Genomic DNA, 18,439 nt, shown 5'->3' on the forward strand with positions numbered 1-18,439 from the left:
CAAGTCACAGAATAGAATGGGCCTGTTCTAGGCCAATCTTTATGGGAACAAAACATTGGGTCTTTTTCCTTTGCAGCTGCTGTGTGTTCAAACCGCTGATCTTTCTGTTTGCAGTCATGTTTAGCCAGGTCTCTTTAACTTCAACTGCTAACCAAATCCACTGCCATTGAGTTGACTGACCCTAATAGTTACTGTTGTTGTTGATTGTCGTTGAGTTGAGCACGACTCATAGCAACCCTATGAACAAAAAGCCTGAAGCCTTTCAGTAACTATCATCATTTATCAACGTTCATAAAGTCTCCAGAGGCATGTTGTTTAGGAAGTGGCTCTGGTGGCCTAGTGGCAAGAAGCTGTACTGCAATGCTGAAGGAACATGGTTCAAAGGCCACCAGGCAATCTCCTCTGAGTGATTAAAAACCAGCCGAGGGTCAGCTGTGGATCGTTTCTGACACAACCGTATACAACAATGTATTGAATGAATAAGGCAAAGTTAAGAGTATGGCTTTATGACTCTATAGGACAGAGTTCAAATGCCCTGCTAGGGCTTCCAGGGCTCTGGGGCCATAATCCATAAAGACTATGTCCTGTAGTGCTCCTACATAGACTAGTCCATGGGGAGTGCACTGCAACCTCCGTAGGGATGGGTGGCTCTCTGGTTGTTTGAATCCACCAGGGGCTCCGCAGGAGAAAGCTGGGCGATCTTCTGCCATGTGATTTACAACCACGGGAAACTTACTGGAGGGTCAGCTATGAGGCAGCAATGAGGTTGAGTGTTTTTGAATCTACAATGAAAGCATATCTCTCTGCCATGGGGTGGCTGCTGGGACCAAACCATCACTCTTTTGGCTATTGTTGTGTACCTTGGAGTCTGAGTTGACTCATAGCTGACCCTCCAGTGGATTTCTAGAGGCATTCAATTACATGGGAGTTGATTGGCCATCTTTCTCCTGCAGAGAAGCTGGTGGATTAGAACCCTGTGCCTTTGGGTTGACAGCTCACTTCCTTACCAGTAGGCCACCAGAGAGTGCTACCTTTTGGTTAGCAGCTGAAAAGTCACTGCGATTGGGCCCCAAGGGTAGTATTCTTGATGCATGCTTTAGATGAAAAGAAAGTTGCCTTGGTGTGCCAGAGGCAGAAATCTAATTCCAAGCTGGGCAAACTTCCCGACGTGCAGTCTATGGGGAGCTGCCAGTAGGAGCCAAGGGAAAGGAATTAAAAGGGAGTGGCCTAGCTCAAGGCCTGCCTGGGACCCCCACCCCCACCTTTCAGCATCTGGAGGGGGACCAAAAGATCCTCCGCTAGCCCCACAGCAGGAGGGAGCGTCTTGAGACCTGTTCTACTGGAATGGAACAGGTTTAACAGGTAAAAAAAAAATCCATAGTAGGGGAAGGAGGCAGAGGAAGACCCCACGATGGAAAGAAATATTATTTCTACACCTATTTCTGTTAATGCGGAGAGTGGGATAACTGAATTCTCCCCACATCTGAAGATGGCAGCTTGATTTGTGAATTGGACCCAGTTGGCCCAACTATTGCCAAAGCTAGCTTTTGAATTTTAGTCAAAGATTCTATGTCTTAATTAGTCATTAATTACTAAGAGTATAAGAAAATGTGTTTGACTTCCCTCAGGCACACTGACAGTGCATGTCTTAAATATAGTGGCAAGAATTATTTTTCTTAATTTTTTTTTAAATTCACATTGTGTTTCTTATAGTCATTCCCATCAATTATGTCTTATAAAATTAATCATCATTGATCGATGCCCACTATTACCCCACTGGATCCTTCATAATTCCTTCATGTCTCCATCTATCCACCAAATTCCACAACCCTGTGATTTATCCCCTTCCCCACCCCCAAAATCCCTGCTCCTTCCCTTTCCTCCATACACATCTTACTAATTATCCTTCTAATTTTACAATAATGCTCTTATGCAGTATTTGTCCTCTGGGCCCATGTTAGTTTACTCAGCATAAAGCAGCAAGCATTTTAATCATGAAAACACATAATATGCAACTGTATCAGCATCCCATAGTCCTTACACATTCTTTATTCTTGTTCTGCTTTATGCTTTATATTTCTTCCTGGAAGTTGCTCCTACTTGAAAGGATTTTATTTATATTGTGCTGCCAACCTGAAGGCCCATAGTTCAAATCCACCAGTTGTACTTCAGGAAAAAGAGGAACAATATCCTCCTCGGTGGTTTAGAACCTCTGAAAACCAGATGGAGGGTTGCCTATGAGTTGATTCGGACTCAATGACACATAACAATGTATTCATAGGTTCCCTGGGTGCTAGTCCTTGGAAAAGGACATCCTGCTTGGGAAGGTGGAGAAGAGGAAGATCCTGAACAAGACAGACTGTGACAGTGAGTGCAACAGTAGGCTCAAGTGAGTCAGAGAGGATGAAGATGGCAAAGGAAAGGACAGGGTTCAGATCTGTTGTTCACTGGATCTCTATGTGCTCAACTTGGCAGCTCCTAATAACAACTGGGTGATTCAAATGGCTAAATCTATGACTAATAGATGATTGCTGGCTTGAACTCAACTAGAGGAACTTTGGACAAAAGGCTTGGTGATCTGGTTCAGAAAGGTCACAGCCAAGACATTACCACGTAGCAGTTCTATTCCACAACACATGGTGTTGCCAGAAGTTGGAATTGACCTGATTACAAATTACATTTTTATGTGATTACATCTTTGTTTTTTATTTTGTCACATCCATGTTGTTGTTGTTGTTATGTGCCATCGAGTTGCTTGTGACTCATAGCAACCCTATGTACAAGAACTCTGAACCCTGCTCTATCCTGATCCAACCTTATTGTCCCTGACACACCAATCCATTCCCCCCCAGTCACTGAGTCAATCCATCTCATCCAGGGTCTTCCTCTCTTGCGCTCTTCCTCCACCCTCCCAAACATAATGTCCCTCTCTAATGACTGGTCCTTCTTTGCAACATGTACCTGTTTTCACCTTCTCTAGGAAGAACTTTACCTTCTGTAAGATGAACTCGTTTGTTCTCCTAGCAGTCCATGGTATATTTAATACTCTTCTCTGGCACCACAGCTCAAAGGCATCAATTCTGCTTATATCATCCCTAGTTACTGTCCAGCTTTCTGATGTATAACAAATAATTGCGAAGACCATGGCCTAGATCAGGTACATCTTAACCTCCAGATTGACATCGTTGCTTGTCAGTACTCTGGAGAGGCCCCTGACAGCAGATTTATCAGTGCAATTAGTCTTTGGATTTCCTGACTGATGGCACCCAGAGTGTTGACTGTGGAGCCAAACAAACTGAAGCTGCTAACTTGTCAATCTCTTGTTCAACTTAATCTCTTCACTGTCTATCATGGTGCTGCCAGTAAGTCCAGTGGTGAAAAATCTTTGTTTTCTTGATGTTGAGCTTCAGTCCATATTGAAGGCTGTGGTCCTTGACCTTCTGCAGCAAGCACTTCAGTTCCTCTTCAGTTTCAGCAAGCAAAGTTGCATTATATACATAACACAGGTTGTTGATGAGTCTTCCTGCAATCCTGATGCCACATTCCTCCTTATAGAGCCCAGCCTGCTGGATGATCTATTCTGCTATAAGCTTCATCTTTGGACATGTTGCAAGGCGGGATCAGTTTGGAGAGGGACACCATGCTTGGATGGTGGAGGGACAGTGCAGGAGAGGAAGACCTTGGATGAGATGGATTGATTCAGTGACTGGCGTAAAGGGGGTAGGTGTATCAGAGACAATGAGATTGACACAGGATAGAGCAGGTTTTAGGGCTGTTATACAAATGTCACTATGAGTCACAGGCAACTTGACAGCACATAACAACAACAGCAGTTGCTAATTCATGGAGACCCTGTTTGTGTCAGAGCAAAGTGAATATAATAGGGCTTGCAAACAGCTGATTTTCCAAAAGGAGACTATCAGGTCTTTCTTCTGAGGCAGCTCTAGGTAGATTTGAACTTCCAATCTCTCAGTTCAAAATTGAGGGCTTAACTGTGCTACCCAGTTGTTGTAACCATCAAGTTGGAACCAGGCCATTACTGACCCTTTGGTGGGTTTTCAGAAGTAGTCAATTACATGGGAGGGGATTCCCATCTTTCTTTAGTGGAGTAGCTGATGGATTCAAACCACATAACTTTGGGTTGGCAGCTCAGTTCTTTACCACTAAGCCACCAGAGCTTCCTGTGCTACCCAGGGATTCCAGCAATTGGCTGAGACAGAGAAATCTTTTATCTTTTTCATTGACCTCACTGCTCTCAAAGAGCCAAGTACACTGGGAGTGGGCCTAGCTCAGAAAACAGTCCTAGTCTAGTGAGAAAGGGGCAGTGGTAACGTGGAGCAGGCCAAGTTTGACTTTTACACACTTCATAAAGAGGAACTGTCCCCATCAGTAATATCCATAGCAATAAACAGATATATTTTTGGTCAGATATGCCACCCCTCATGCTCCTTGCACCTCTTTTTACCAGTCACTCAGGTCTGGTGTTTCATTATTGACACACAGATTTTACTCATAGTTGTGGGACTCATTAGGGAAATAAATTGAAAAGTAGGAAAGATAAAGACTATTACCCAGTGCAAGTCCAGATTTAGTCTAGTAGTCCCAAGCCAGATTAACTGGCATGATTCCTCAATTATTCAGTAAACTTTATCTCAGAACAGCTATGTCAGCTTTTCTTTCCATCATCTGGCAAGCAAAAACTGTAGCATAAATGCAGGATTCCTCTGGTTACACCTTACCATAGTCTCTTCATAGCAGTGCTACAGTCTCTACCTTCTCTCCATCACTGTCACTAGGGTACCTCACTATGTAGAAAGTGATCTACATGGGAGGAGATTGCCCAGCTTTCTTTATTGGAGTAACTGATGGATTTGAACCACATACTTTTGGGTTGGCAGCTTAATTCCTTACCACTAAACCATCACAGCTCCCTGTGCTGGCCCCACAGCTGCTGCTGATTTGTAAGAGCATGAGTCGATAGTTAAGATATCTGGAGACCACGTTGCCACCTGCCCCCACCCTGCAAACAGGGGCTAACATAATGGCTAGAAAAGCCATTTTTAGGGTTTCTGATACAATATCCAGAAAGTCTTTTTTGATCAGGATATTTAGATTTCCCAACATCCAGCTTAGCTCTCTAGATGTATCTTGAAATATCTCTGACTGTAGTACTCTAAGACTGACTGCCAAGACATAGTTCCATGGAGGGACATTTGTCTGAAGGAAGATGTTGATTTTCTGCCTCTCAGCATATTCACTACCTCCTCTCCAGTGATCCACATACACTATTTTCCAGTTTCCAAAGTGATGAAGTAGTTGGGCAGAATTGTTGTTGTGAGGTAGCATTGAGTCAATGATGACTCATAATGATCCTATGGACAACATATTTGAACCCTGCCTTATTCTGTGCCATCCTCATCATCTCCGATATACTTGAGCTCATTATTATAATCACTGTGTCAATGGTTATAATCATTTATCAATGGTTTTCCTTTCACTGACCCACCACATTTCCAACATGATGTCCTTTTCCAAGCAATGACTACTTCTCAGATTGGTTGAGGAATCTGTTATTGGCTACCACTGGGCTTGCAATCATTCTGTTGGCTGCCATTCATTTGAATCCAACTCTTGGAGAGCACATGCACAAAGGAAAGACGAGCTGGTCAGTCCTGCTCCATCCTCCTTGCCGGTCAGATCTGTGTTCCAGGGTTTGCTGGCTGATTTTCAGTAGATTGTCAGGCCTTTCCTTCTAGTCCATCTAAGTCAGATACTCAGCTGAAACCTGCTCAGCGTCACAGCAACATATAAGCTGCCATGGACAGACAGATTGATGATGGCTGTGTGTGAGCTGCATTGACTGGGAAACGAATACGAGAATTCTGTTGTCAAACCACCAGTGCTCTCCATGGAGATATTGTCTGTAATCACAACTGTTCTATTATAATTTCAACTAGTCTCTTACCATGATTATCAATGGCTTATTAATGTCAGGTAAGCACTTCAAACTGATTACCTGTGCCATTTATTGCTGCTGTTGTGCGCTTTTGAGTCAGAACCGATTCATAGCTGACCCTCCAGCAGGTTTTCAGAGGCTGTAAATTGATGGGAGAAGGCAGCCACCAGTCATTTTCCTTAATATCTTCCTCTCTCTCAATGTCCAAGTCCAATAGGCTGCCAAATCTCATTGATAAATTAAAAAAAAATTCTCCCATACAACATTCCTTCCTCTGCTGCTGCTTTCTCCTTTGTCCAAGTGTTCACTGTTCCAGCATGGTTTATTTACTGTTGATCTTCCAGCCTTCTGTCCTTCAGCAAACTACACTGTTATCAAATTATCATGGTTTGAAAAAAAAAAGAATCTTGATTCATTACCTAATAAAACAGTTGTATGTGTACCATCGAGTTGGAGCCAATCCATGGCTGACTATGCAGCAGGTTTTAAGAGGAAGATGATTGCCCATCCTTCTCCTACAGAGCAGCCAGTGGCCTTGAACTGCGTGCCTTCCAGAATGCAGTGCAGCTTCTTGCTACTAAGCCACGCGAGCTCCATAAAGCAGTAGTTTTTGAAGTAAGTAGCAGAATCACCTGGGAATTCTCAAATTCTTGGGCCTCATCTCTACCTATTCAATCAGAAATTCACTTGATGCTTTAAAAAAGCCCTCCAGGCAATTCTGATGCAAATGAAAAATGGGAGGGCCTAGCAATTCAATTCAAACTTCACAGCCTTTTGCATATGCCTTGAATTATTTAGCGGATTCAAACTTAGCTTACCACAAGTCCTAAAACTCTTGTAACACCATTCTTACACTGTTCTCCCCATATGAGACCCTTTCTGTAGTTGGGACGTTTCTAGGCGGTTCTTCTGCTTGCAAACCCCTTTCTTTTCATCACATCACATCACTCACATCAATTTCTGTTTATTCTTTTAGAGTCAGTACAGAAAATCACCTCCATACCCAAATGATCCCTGACTCTCCAAGGGAGGGTTTTGCTGCTCCTTTCTGGATTCCCACAGTCAACAACTTAATTATCCAAGAATGGGAGAAAGATGGGCAATCTCCTCTCGTAAGATTTACTGTCTCTGAAAACCCCCAGGGAGGGACAGCCATGGGTATGTTCCTACCGGACAGCAAACAACAACAACAACAACAACAAAGGAGGCTAGATTACTGAATCTTAAATGTCTTGAATTTGAAACTCTTGTGTATCTCTTTGCAAATGTCTCAAAGGGATACTATCACAATGCTAGTCTTTATACTGCAGGAGGAAGTTACAATCACCGCTCCCTAAAAAGGTAATTCTCCAACTGTTGTGTGGGAAGATGAAGGTGGGGCTCAATCCTCATCCCCATTTAGCTGAAAACCCTGCTGTACTGAATCACTGTCAATCTCAGGCAGTCAGAAGACACTGCCGCATGGATACTCTCATCACCATCTTCCTGTACCCTGAGTATACGTCACCCTCTGTGGAAGCCCTTGAGTCCGCAGGTCAGGTGGACTCACCATCCTGTCCTGTCCTTCACTGTCTGACGCAGTGCGACGAGCAGGTGCTTCCCGGCCGACCCAGCTCCTTACCGTCAATGGAACTGGGACAAGTTACTTAATCTCCTTCAGCCAGTATCCTTGCAGCACAAAGTGATGAAAGCTACCAGAGTGGCGAGGTGTGTCCACTGAGATGCGTGTCCACCAAAGCAAGAAGCAATCAGTAAATGAGATTTTATTATGGTTATCTGTTCTTCCGTCTGATCATAATTTCCTAACCCCTGTGCCAACCTCCAAACCTTTCCGAAAAAATCAGAGGGCCCACAACTCCAGCTTCTTCTATTTTGGTTGGTGGAGCTGCCTGACGCCTTTTCTGCCAGTAAATCCTCAGCCCCAATCTGCCTGTGTTCCAGCAGGAAGAACACTCGGTTCCCATGTGCTTCCCACGTGGCTGGCAGCAGAGGCTCCTACAGGTTAACTGCAGGCTCAGGAGCATTCTTTTCAAGCATTACCTTGCCTTCAAAAAATGCAATACATCAATGGCTAGGATATCAAAGCAGTATCCTTACTCTCTCTTTTCACCCACCCACCTCCATACATTTCCATGTGAAGAGCCGCCTAACTCATTAGACTATATTTCACAATTTCCCCAATAAACTTTCATGTCTTCTTGCTGCAGAGCCCTCTATAACTTAACAGGGAATGTCATTACCCAACTCTGCAACTATTCTGCCTAGCAGCATTCATTGGTGGTAGCCAGCTCCTTGAAGAAAAAGGCTTTTAATATCTCTGGGCCATTTCCCTTCTCCACCTCCCAGCTCCTCCCCAACCCTGGCCCCTACCACGCACACATCTGTGCTCATTCCATTTGACTTCCATTCTTGGTAACCAAATACAAGTTGACGAGTGAAGAAAACAAAACCACAGTCCTTCAGGGTGCTTCTGACCTGTTTGGGGCTTCTGCTCTTCCAGGCTGTGTCAAGTGCCATCTGGATCTCAAAAAAATCTCAGAGGTTCAAGTCAACACCACAGGAGTTTTACATTTTAGCTTGTGAAATGTGCTTGTCTTTGAAGCAATCCACTCGCCCATTGCAACTTGAGAAGGACATGTGCAGAAAGTTTGGGTGTCCTCAGATTGTGAAATGGGATTTTCAGGAAAAAAAAAATCAGGGTGTAGAATATTAAAAAAAAAAGTCAATCTCAATGGACTCTGTGGCTGTTTCTGAGCTTTTGAAACAGCCTGTTCAAAGTCCCAGAGCCAGGGTTTCAGAGGGTTAGGCAGGTTGTGTGGCTGCAGAGTGTTCCCACTGAGGCACAGTGCACGGTGTGACTGAGCAGAGCTGGGGCTCGGTGAGAAGAGGCTGGGCCTTACTGAGGGCTGGCATCAGTTCTCCCCGCCCAGGCCATCAGGGTGTGACGCCTGGTGGATGCGTCTTCCTTGTGTAGCCAGACAAATCTCCAGGTAGCCATAAACTGACTACACAGATTTCATTCCTGAACATATGTTCAAAGGTGATAAAATAAATGCAGATGGTTTCTCCAAGCCTCCGTGGAGGGATTTTACACTGACTAAATGGACTATTAAACACACACATACACTCACATACTCTCTCTCCAAAAAAATGCCAAGCCTTAAAACACTAAGTTGGAGAAAGCACTATTGGATTTGGGTAAAGAGAGAGTATGCAAGAAAGAACAAAACTGTCCCATACCTTTGCAAGAAAGAAAACTAACTCTCTCTTCCCCACCCTCCCTCCCTCCCTCCCTCCCTCCCTCTTTCTCTCCCCTTCTTCCTCTCCCTCTCTCTTTCGTAGACAGAACTACTAACAAAATATTAAGTTTTGCTCTTTGGAAGGAGTTAGAAATACCTTGCCTGGCATGTCAACTGAGAAGGACTAAAGGCCTGTCAGCAAACCCGGGCCAATGGTTTGTTTGGTTAGAGACCTGCAGAAGGGGGCTGGGTAACGCTGCTGTCCTGGCTGGGGTCTGCCTCTCATTATGAGAGGTGACTGACATGCTGTAGTTAGAACTTATCTACCATCTAAAATCTGGGAAATTCCTACCAGATATCAAGAACGAAGGCTCTCTAGTAAGGTGAAGCAAGGCCGACCTAGCCTCAAGTTTAACACACCACTAATTGTCCTCATCATTACACATAATATTGTCATTTGCCTTCACATCAGCTCTAAGTCATGGTGACCCATATACAATGGAGAGGAGGGTTCCCAGGCTCAAGGCCATCTTCAAGATCCTTGATATACTTGAGACCACCATTGTGGCCACTGTGTATCCTGAGTGCTTTCCAAGCCTGAGGGAACGTCTACTTCAGTCATCATTCTGTTGTAAACAATAGTATTTTCTACAATGACAACATAGAGAGAGGCATGTTGGCCTAGTGGACAGAAAGTTATGTTACCAAGCCCAAGGTGGGTGATCTTAATCTGTGGCCCTCAGGCCTGATTTAAATTGCTTTTTTGTCAAACATTCTTCTACGTGGTATAGCACTGGCCTGTGCATTGCTGTACAGAGGTAACTCTGGTTGCTATGATGCTAAACCCTGTGACTGATGTGTCAAATGCTATAACAGTGTTTGGTGGAGCTCCCCCATTAAAACAAGCTTGGAAGCAATAGTGGTCTCCACTTCTGAAATGGCTTGCCTCCAGAAACTCTATGAACAGTGTTCCAGTCTTTCATTCATAGGGTTGCTATGAGTTGTCTATGACCCAAAGGAACCTAACAACAATTTCCTGAAGTAATAATTCCAGGCTTTTCTTTCTAGGTTCTTAGTTGAGAAGTTCCACTACAACCTGTCCTCCATTAATGGCACTGGTGATGTTTGGAATACCAAGTAATGTAGCTCCCAGTATCACAACAACACTTAAGTCACCACAGCATGACAGACTGACACATGACTAGCTCATGTGCCTGGAATTTAATGAATTCATTACATCACAAAACAATCTTATTACAGACACCATCTCCTCATTACAGAAAGGGAAGTAAAGTCTCAGAAGTTGCCTAACATGCTCCAGTTCACACAGCTTGTAAATGGGGAACTTTAGAGACTCACAAGAAGGCAGAGAGAAGCCCTATCAACAGGCAGCAGAGCTAATAGTCACGGTCATTAAGGGCATGAAGACGGGCAATATGAACATATGAACATGACCAGTCTCAGCAGTAGGATCTCATGGTACTGAAAGTCCCAAGTCAGAACAAGATTCATCACTGGTAATGAAAAAAAAAAAAAAAAGCTGGACCGGCAGCTCAATTTTCTATCTTTTTTGCACTGTTGTTAATCTTTTTTGCACTTTGCCACACATCTTGGTTCAATGAAGCTTCTACAAGAAACTAAGCAACGGCTAAAGGGAAGGAGAGTGTAGAGTTTTCCAGCAAGCTCTCACAGGCCTCCCATTCCAGTGGTGAGCTTAACTCCCAGCCTGTCACAAAGGCAAGTGTGTACATTAGCAAGGAATAGGCCTATTAGCCTTGAGGAGGGCTCTTCTCTGGGCCTTTAAGCCCAGTGTGTTGACTTTGGCAGCCCTTAAATGCCCTCTGATGCCAATAAAATCACTGAGCTGGAGCTGGGTAACACTTCACTGCTCTGCCACCCAGAACGGGCGAGGCCAGACCTCCGACAGTCTGTACCCAGAGTTCAAGTCAGGAATGTTTGCATCTCATTCCCAGGCTCACTTGCTCTCCAGAGCAGTATTTGTGCAGGAAGCCTGTGGCTTTAGACTCACTCTTGATGGCAGCAAATGCTTCCCATTCAAGGCAAGGCCTGGCGCTCAGCCGGTTGCTTAGGGACAGGGTTTTCCCAGGCCCAGTAATGCACTCCCATTTCCTCAACTGGCCGGATAGTCTAGGAGGCCCTCTACTCATTCAGAAGAGAAGTTCAGGAAGAACAGGATAGATCTTTAACCAGAGGCTCTGAAGACAAAAAGGAAGGCCTTATTTTAGAGTTAGCCTTCCTAGAATCCTTTGACAGGTTGTCGCTAACTTCCCAGGGTCCACTTTTCATCAGGACCATAAAGTCACCATTTTCAAGGCCCTGGACCCAGAAACTGGTGTCCTTGGATGTTGCAGATGGTTAGCATGCTCGACTGTTAATCAAAAGGCTGGAGGTTCGAATCCATGTGGAGATGCCTTGGAAGAAAGGCCTGGTATCTATATCTGGAAAGGGAGTCACTGAAAGCTCTATGCAGCACTGTTACACTCTGACATCATGGGATCATGAGACAAAGGCAACTCAAAGACATTTATTTTTTTAAAATCCAGCAATTAGTTGATAAGTCCTTGTGGAGTCTGATTAAGCAGTCTATGACTAAGTACTTTAGACAGACCCGCATCAGTGTTCTTCATCCTGTAGTGGGGGACTGGCTATACTCCCTAACAGAATCCCCGGAACACCTTACCTGCCAATTCCAGGGAGAACCTCTTCCATGTCATATTCCATGATGAGCCCTCTCTTAGTTCCACCCAAGAACTGGGCCAAGGTCAATTTTAAGAGCTCAATTCTAAGAGCTAGTCTGGTGTGGAGCCTTGATGGAGGCTCAGTGGAAAGGTAGCTTCACACGATTTTCCTGTAGAGAGACAATGATCTTCACTTCTGTTAGCCAGCAGTGTCCACCCTGCAATGCAATGCTGCCATGGATAAGGAAGCAGCACCAGGGACAAGGGAAACAAGATGATGTCATCATTCACACATGGATCGCTCCACTGTCACTCTGCCACTTACCTGACAAATGACCATGTGAAGTTCTTGAGCCTCAGTTTCCTCACCTGGGGAATGGGATGATAAAGGCTACCTGAAAGCATTTGTGGCAGTTGATGGTTTTGGTGTGTGAAAGTACCTGGCACACAGTTGGCATGTGGTCAGCTCCTTTCCTATCCCCAGATTCGGGTAAACCAGAACTGAGGACAGTACAATGCTACTTTTATTCAAAGCCATTGCTACTTGTTGAGCCTGTCTCAAGATGTTTCACATAACATAGTGGACATTCTGTATAGGTGTGCCTGAGGAAACTAAGGCACAGATGGGCTAGACAGGGACAGCACCAACCAAAGCTGATGCCAACTCATGGGGATCCCAAGTGTGCCAGTATAGAGCTGTACCCCATGGCTGTGACCTTATACAAGTAGGCTGCCAAGTCTTTCTTCTACTGCACAACTGGGTTGATTCAAACTGGCCACCTGTTGATTAGTAGCCGAATGCAATCTGTCTGCACCACCTAGGGATCTTAGAGTTAGCTCACATGTAGGTAGAGCATCCAGGCGCTGAATACAAGAGGATTTCAGGGCAGTTACTGCAGTGTCCCTGCTGGCTTGCTGGCCACCTTGTACCTCCTGACATGATGGGAGTTGGGAGTCCTTATGTTCCAGACAGAAGAGGAAGAACCTCTTTCCAGGAGGATGAGGGAATCATTGAACTCCTAAGGGATCCTCCACCATCTCGCTTGGAGGGCAGGAGTGGCCAACACAGTGATCCTGGGCTGTCTGGACCACTTTTGGGACTCAGCAGGCCCTGAGGCAGTGCCTTCTAGTCCAGCTTTCTACATCTCAAGGTGATGAGGCAACCAACAATGATACAGAAGAACAAAATAGCTAAGACAAGAGAGGAAGCAGACTGACAAGGTACAGTCATTCTCAAACTCTTACTAAGTGCTGGAAAAAGGAAGGTGGTGATTTGATTGATCTTTACAGGAACCTTATGAGGCAGTCAGCCCCACTGGACTTTGACTTCAGGTTCGGAGAGTTCCAAAAATCAGAACTGACTTGTAGTTGGCCTTCCAGTGGGTTTCCAGAGGCAGGAAATTCCATGGAAGGACACTGCTCATATTTTTCCATTGCAGCAGTTGAAGATTTCAACTGTGTGCCTTTGGGCTGGCAGCACAACTCCTTGCCATTAAGCCACTGGAGCTCCCTACCCAGGGTCAAAGGGAAGGAGTGGGACTTTGAACTCAGGTCTGCCTCCGCAGCCCTAGCTCTTTGCAAAACCTCATGCAATTCAAGGAGGGGTTGCTGAATAGGGTAAGGGAGGCCATGTGCAAAACGGAGTCCCTGATGAGTAAATGTAGCCTCTGTGTACAGATTACTCATGATCCATTTCAGTTTGCTTCGGGGTAGCCATAAACTCGTAGTTACAAATAGTTAACATTTTTTCCTATGTGTCTAAAAGGATGGAAACCACTTACAAAAAGCAAAACAGAGTGAAAGCCCTAGAAACAACAAAAATTCAGCCCTAAAACAAGCCCAAGCCCCAAACAATAAATGTGCTGAAAAGGAACTTCCAAACCAAAAATTGTCAGGTTCACTGCTATTGTTACAGGACCAAAACCACTGGAGCAAATCCTTATTCTATCTGGGAAGACTGCAGCCTGGACAGGGCAGTATGTAGAGGCACAGCTCCGGGACACAGCAGGCTTGGTGCCAGGTGACCACAATAAAGTTGTTGTGTATCACTGAGTTGAATTGGCTCATAGCTGACCCTCTAGTGAGATTACAGAGGCTGTAAATGGCACAAGAGGAGACTGCTTATCTTTCTTTTTCCCCATAGAGCAGCTGGTGGATTCAAACCATATACCTTTAGGTTGACAGCGCAACTCATTACCATAATCTAAAATTATGATCACAATAAAGCAAGTCACGTGGTGTTTTTTCATTTTCCAACATATATAAATGTAAGGCTTACATTACACCGTAGTCTGCTATGTGTGTGAGAGCATTATAAAATAAATTCTGAAATATTAGGAATTACCAAAATGAGATATAAAGACAAGCAGTCAGCAAAATTTGCTAGAAAAATTGTGCTAATTCCATGCAGAGTTGCCGCAAACTTTAAATGTGTAGAATGGCAACAGAACCCCTCCACTGGAAACACAAATATAGCAAAGCATGAGAAAACTAGGTAGCCTGTACTTGAGAGGCAGCTTACTGGCCCGGACGGAGCAAGGAGCTCTAAGCTGCAAAGTATCCTTGACTACAGAGGTGGTAACAGGTCTTTGAATGAATGACTCAAACATGAGCTCTTCCTGGAGGGGATAGAACTGTGTCTATGCACAACTCTGACTTCATCTGCTTTAAACAAATTTACTAAAAATGACAAGTCATGGCCTCGACAGTACTGAATCCAAAATACTGGTGTACACAGATTTTACAGCTGGGCTACCAGGAGCCAGATCACAAACAAGGCTTAACAGATGGGAGAGGCCCAAGAGAAGGCAAGCACACTGATTTTATTGAGAAAAAAAAGCTTATATACTGTAGGGTTGCTGAAGTTTAATAAATAAAGGTCACCTTATAATATATAAAAACAATATAAACATTTATATGCTACATGCATATCATATAATTTAAAGTAATAATTTATATATGGGGAGAGATGCCAATTTATGTTCTTCCGATTTTCCTGGACAAGGCACACACACAGGAGGTGTCTATCCGTATCCATCTCCAGCCCACGAGTTTGTTGTTTTCTGAAGTCAGTGCTCGGACGTAGGTTTGGGATGTTTTGCACTGAGAATTCCAGTGTTTATCGTCAATCCCCCTGCAACCATTTTTGACAGGCCTGGCTTCTTTACATCTCGTTTCATAAAAATATTGTTTGACGGGGGAGTTGCCGGTTTTGATCTCCCCCAGCACTGTGACCTGGTGTCCCCGAATGTCGATGGCCGATGACTTGTCTGTCACCCACAAACTCTCACTGTCACATACCGAGTACTCCCCTCGGTGACTTTTATGCTCCGCATACCTTTTCCGCCGTGACGTTCTGTTGGCCACCACGGGGTTGCCCACGTAATCCTCCATGAGATACAAGGGCGGAGGCTCCAGGGGGGTGCTGTCGCTGAGCAGGACCCGGGGGGAGTTGTAGCGTCTCTGTTGTCGCAGCAGCTCTGTGTCCATGGCGGTCACCGGCTGGAAGTCCGACTTGGCTGGCTCGCCCTGTTCTGGTTCCCGAGGGGCCTCTGCTTTCGGGACGTGGCTCTGGTAGTTTTCTTTAACGTCCACCACTTGCTTGGAGAGCTTGTTTTTCAAGATATCTGCCTGGATCAGCTTAATGATCAGGGAATTTAGCGAGTCTTCAGGCAAACTCCTTTGATCCATGTTGTTACCTTGGATGCCACGGAGATATGCGAGAAATATTACATAAAGCAAGATGGACATCACCTTGTTCACCTGTAAGATCTGCAAAGGAAACACAGGTGTTAATAGCAGGCTGTGGCAGCTGAGGCCATGTCATTCTGGGACCGGCTGAACATCTGTCCTGCCCCCCTCGGGCTGGAGTGAAAACCTCCAGGGTATGCAACACAGTGCCTTTCTGGACTCTGAGGGCTTGTCTGTTTCCTTCCTGATCCCTGGGAAAGACTCTTTAACATGAAGCCTCTGGAACTCTAAAGCACCTTTCTCTCTGAGGCTTCCAACTCAGCCTGCTTCTGTTCCAACGTGGTGTGTGACAGGCCAGCGTGTGCTGGTACACACATGCACGCCCAAGTGAGTGGTGGAAACGGGGATGAAGGGAGAGAGGGAGAAATTTTTAAACAAAATTATGAGCGTGAAAAACTGCAGCATATAAGAGTGAGGCACTCTAGGACCCAGGTCATGAAGAGAACAAAGGCAGAGGCAGGAATGGGCAATGCTCTTCAGGACTTCTGAATCTGCTCTTTTCAAAATAGACACATATATAGTATCTGCCTTTTGGGTCTCCTTTATCCCACAGCCTCTTGTGTGTAATGTCTTCCCACTTCTTTCTTCCAACCTCATTCTTGCCTGGAAAGACACGTCTGCACACACTATGTAAGACATTAAGGCCTAAGAGTCAGAAATCTGTATTTACGTTCCTTTGCCAGCAGAGGTAGCAACCTTGTGGTCATAAGAAGCATAGTTTTACTGTTCTCTCAACATTAGCCCCTGGGCTCTACAGCAAAGAAACACAAGTGGGCTTATCACTAGCCACCCACACTTGGTGGGGTCTGCTTTTTCACTTTACCTCTGTGAACGTGGAAGGGCTCGAAGTTCAGGCTTCTCCAGGGCACCCAATGGATCCCACTAGTCTCCAGAGACCCTCTTCCCCAAACTGCATCCCTGTCACAGTACTCACTACCTGCAGAAGGTGGAGACGCGGCAGCAGCCGACTCACATTACCACGCCCCAAATAGGAAGCTTCACTGTTGTTCATTTTTTCCCCCTCATCTGGCTTCCTTTAATTTTCCATTAAATTGTATTTTTCTGGTGGTAATCCTGCACCTCCTTGTTTAAATGGCATTTCAACCCATCAGTGCGCTCAATCTGTTGCCATAGTAGAACCTCAGCACCAGGTTTCCATTGAGTCCTTGTGGAATTAGAGGGCTGATCTCGAGACACTTCAGTCCTAGCCACTCCCTCAGCTGAGCAAACCCCAGTTTTTCCAAAGGGTTAGCACGCAGCAGAGACTCTCCAGGTGAGGAGGGGTACTGATCTAGTGATCCTACCCTGCATCCTCTGACCCTCCCCCTTCTGGAGGTAGCTTTGCTCTTTAATTACCAATGCCACCACCTTGCTGGCCCCTGGGGTGCCTCATTTCCTCTTTAAGGCTCTGTCTAAGCATGGAAAATAAAAACTCTTCCCCTGGCTCACCGTTGGTATTTTCAGAAAGACTATACGAAATCTAAAGGGAAAAGAGAAGGAAAATAAACAAAGGTGACACAAGAAATACAAGTTATCCTGCCTTTGCTAACACGTTCTCAGGGTCCCCAGATGCCACCTCTTTCCCAATCCTGTCTGGGTTGTGTTTCAGACAAGACAGCCTTGTCTCTCCCCTAAAGGCCAGTGACACTGTAGGCATGCTGCCCACACATCCTTCTTCTGGCTCTGGGCCTGCCTCTGTGATAAGAAGACCATTTACTCCCATGGCAACTACTCTTCCAGACAACTGACCCTCCCAAGGTCAAAGCTAAGGGATGGATTCTAAACTTTGCTGCCCAGCTCTGGAGATGCCCCAGGGATCATTTTATCTGAGAAACCTAATGGACCTTCCTCCCTTTCTGCATACGTTCTCTCACTTTTGCAGGCCCAACAAAGGGAAGCTGGAACAAGTATGGTGCACAAGCCACTAGAATTACACCTACACAAGAAAGGGAATGCAGCTGCAATGAAACCATCTGGGACCAAGAATCTATCAAGAAACAATTTATTAAATCCCCCAAAAGCCCAGCCACTGTAAGTTAAGAATACACAGGATGTCTGCCCCGAGGAAATAAATCAAGTATGGTTACTGGGGGGAGCCCCCAGGTAGAATAAGAGTCCATGTATACATTAGTGAGGTAATTACTGGGGTGAGTTGATGGGAAGAATGATGGATGATGCCGAAGGGTTGAGGGGGAAAACAAATAGCCGTGAAGGGTGGTGGTCTGAATACAGAACCAAAGAGTAAAAATGAGTATTTAAAGTGAGCATCTAATCTGACACCTTTATTTATAGAGGAAAATGCTCTGGATTTTAATACTGGAGTCTAAAGAGCAGGAGAGAGAGAAAGAGAAAAACAAAGGGTATAAAGGGTGTTCTTCCTGCTGCAGCCTGAGCCTCTCTATTCACCCCATTATGATTGGGTTTGTTACTCCCACCCCCTTATCTTCACAAGCTTCAACCACATTCGTGTTTCACTGCTACTTGAATTGGCTTTATGGTTCGCGTGTGCATGCTCTTTTCTCCACTGTGCACACTGGCAGCACTTCTCCTGTCCAAATTGTACCCGTCTCATTTGGTGTCTGGTTCTAAAGCTAACTTTTCTATGAAGCTCTCCCAAGATCTTCAACAGAAATGACTGCTCCTACCTTTGCATGCATTTGACATGGCTTCCGGATAGCTATCGAAGCAGGTACCAAGTCCTCCATGGCATGAGATGGCTTACACCTGGATCCCAGGTGTCCCAAGGCCAAGAGCCCTTTCTGATCAGCCTGTGGCCCTCGCCCTTGTCCATGCAC

General features: G+C 45.1%; 1 protein-coding gene across 1 annotated transcript in view; it reads right to left on the bottom strand.

Moving 5' to 3' along the window:
* Nucleotides 1-14,559: 14,559 nt before the first annotated feature.
* NTF3 (neurotrophin 3) overlaps nt 14,560-18,439 on the bottom strand; it is a 91,804-nt gene continuing 87,924 nt past the window's right edge. Inside the window, exon 2 of the mRNA XM_006891291.1 lies at nt 14,560-15,665. Within this exon, the coding sequence (XP_006891353.1) occupies nt 14,871-15,665 (795 nt within the window). The 3' untranslated portion in view covers nt 14,560-14,870. The remainder of the gene's footprint in view (nt 15,666-18,439) is intronic.

Source organism: Elephantulus edwardii, unplaced genomic scaffold, assembly GCF_000299155.1.
Source record: "Elephantulus edwardii isolate Elephantulus edwardi_28Jun2011 unplaced genomic scaffold, EleEdw1.0 scaffold00096, whole genome shotgun sequence".
Classification (NCBI taxonomy): Eukaryota; Metazoa; Chordata; class Mammalia; order Macroscelidea; family Macroscelididae; genus Elephantulus; species Elephantulus edwardii.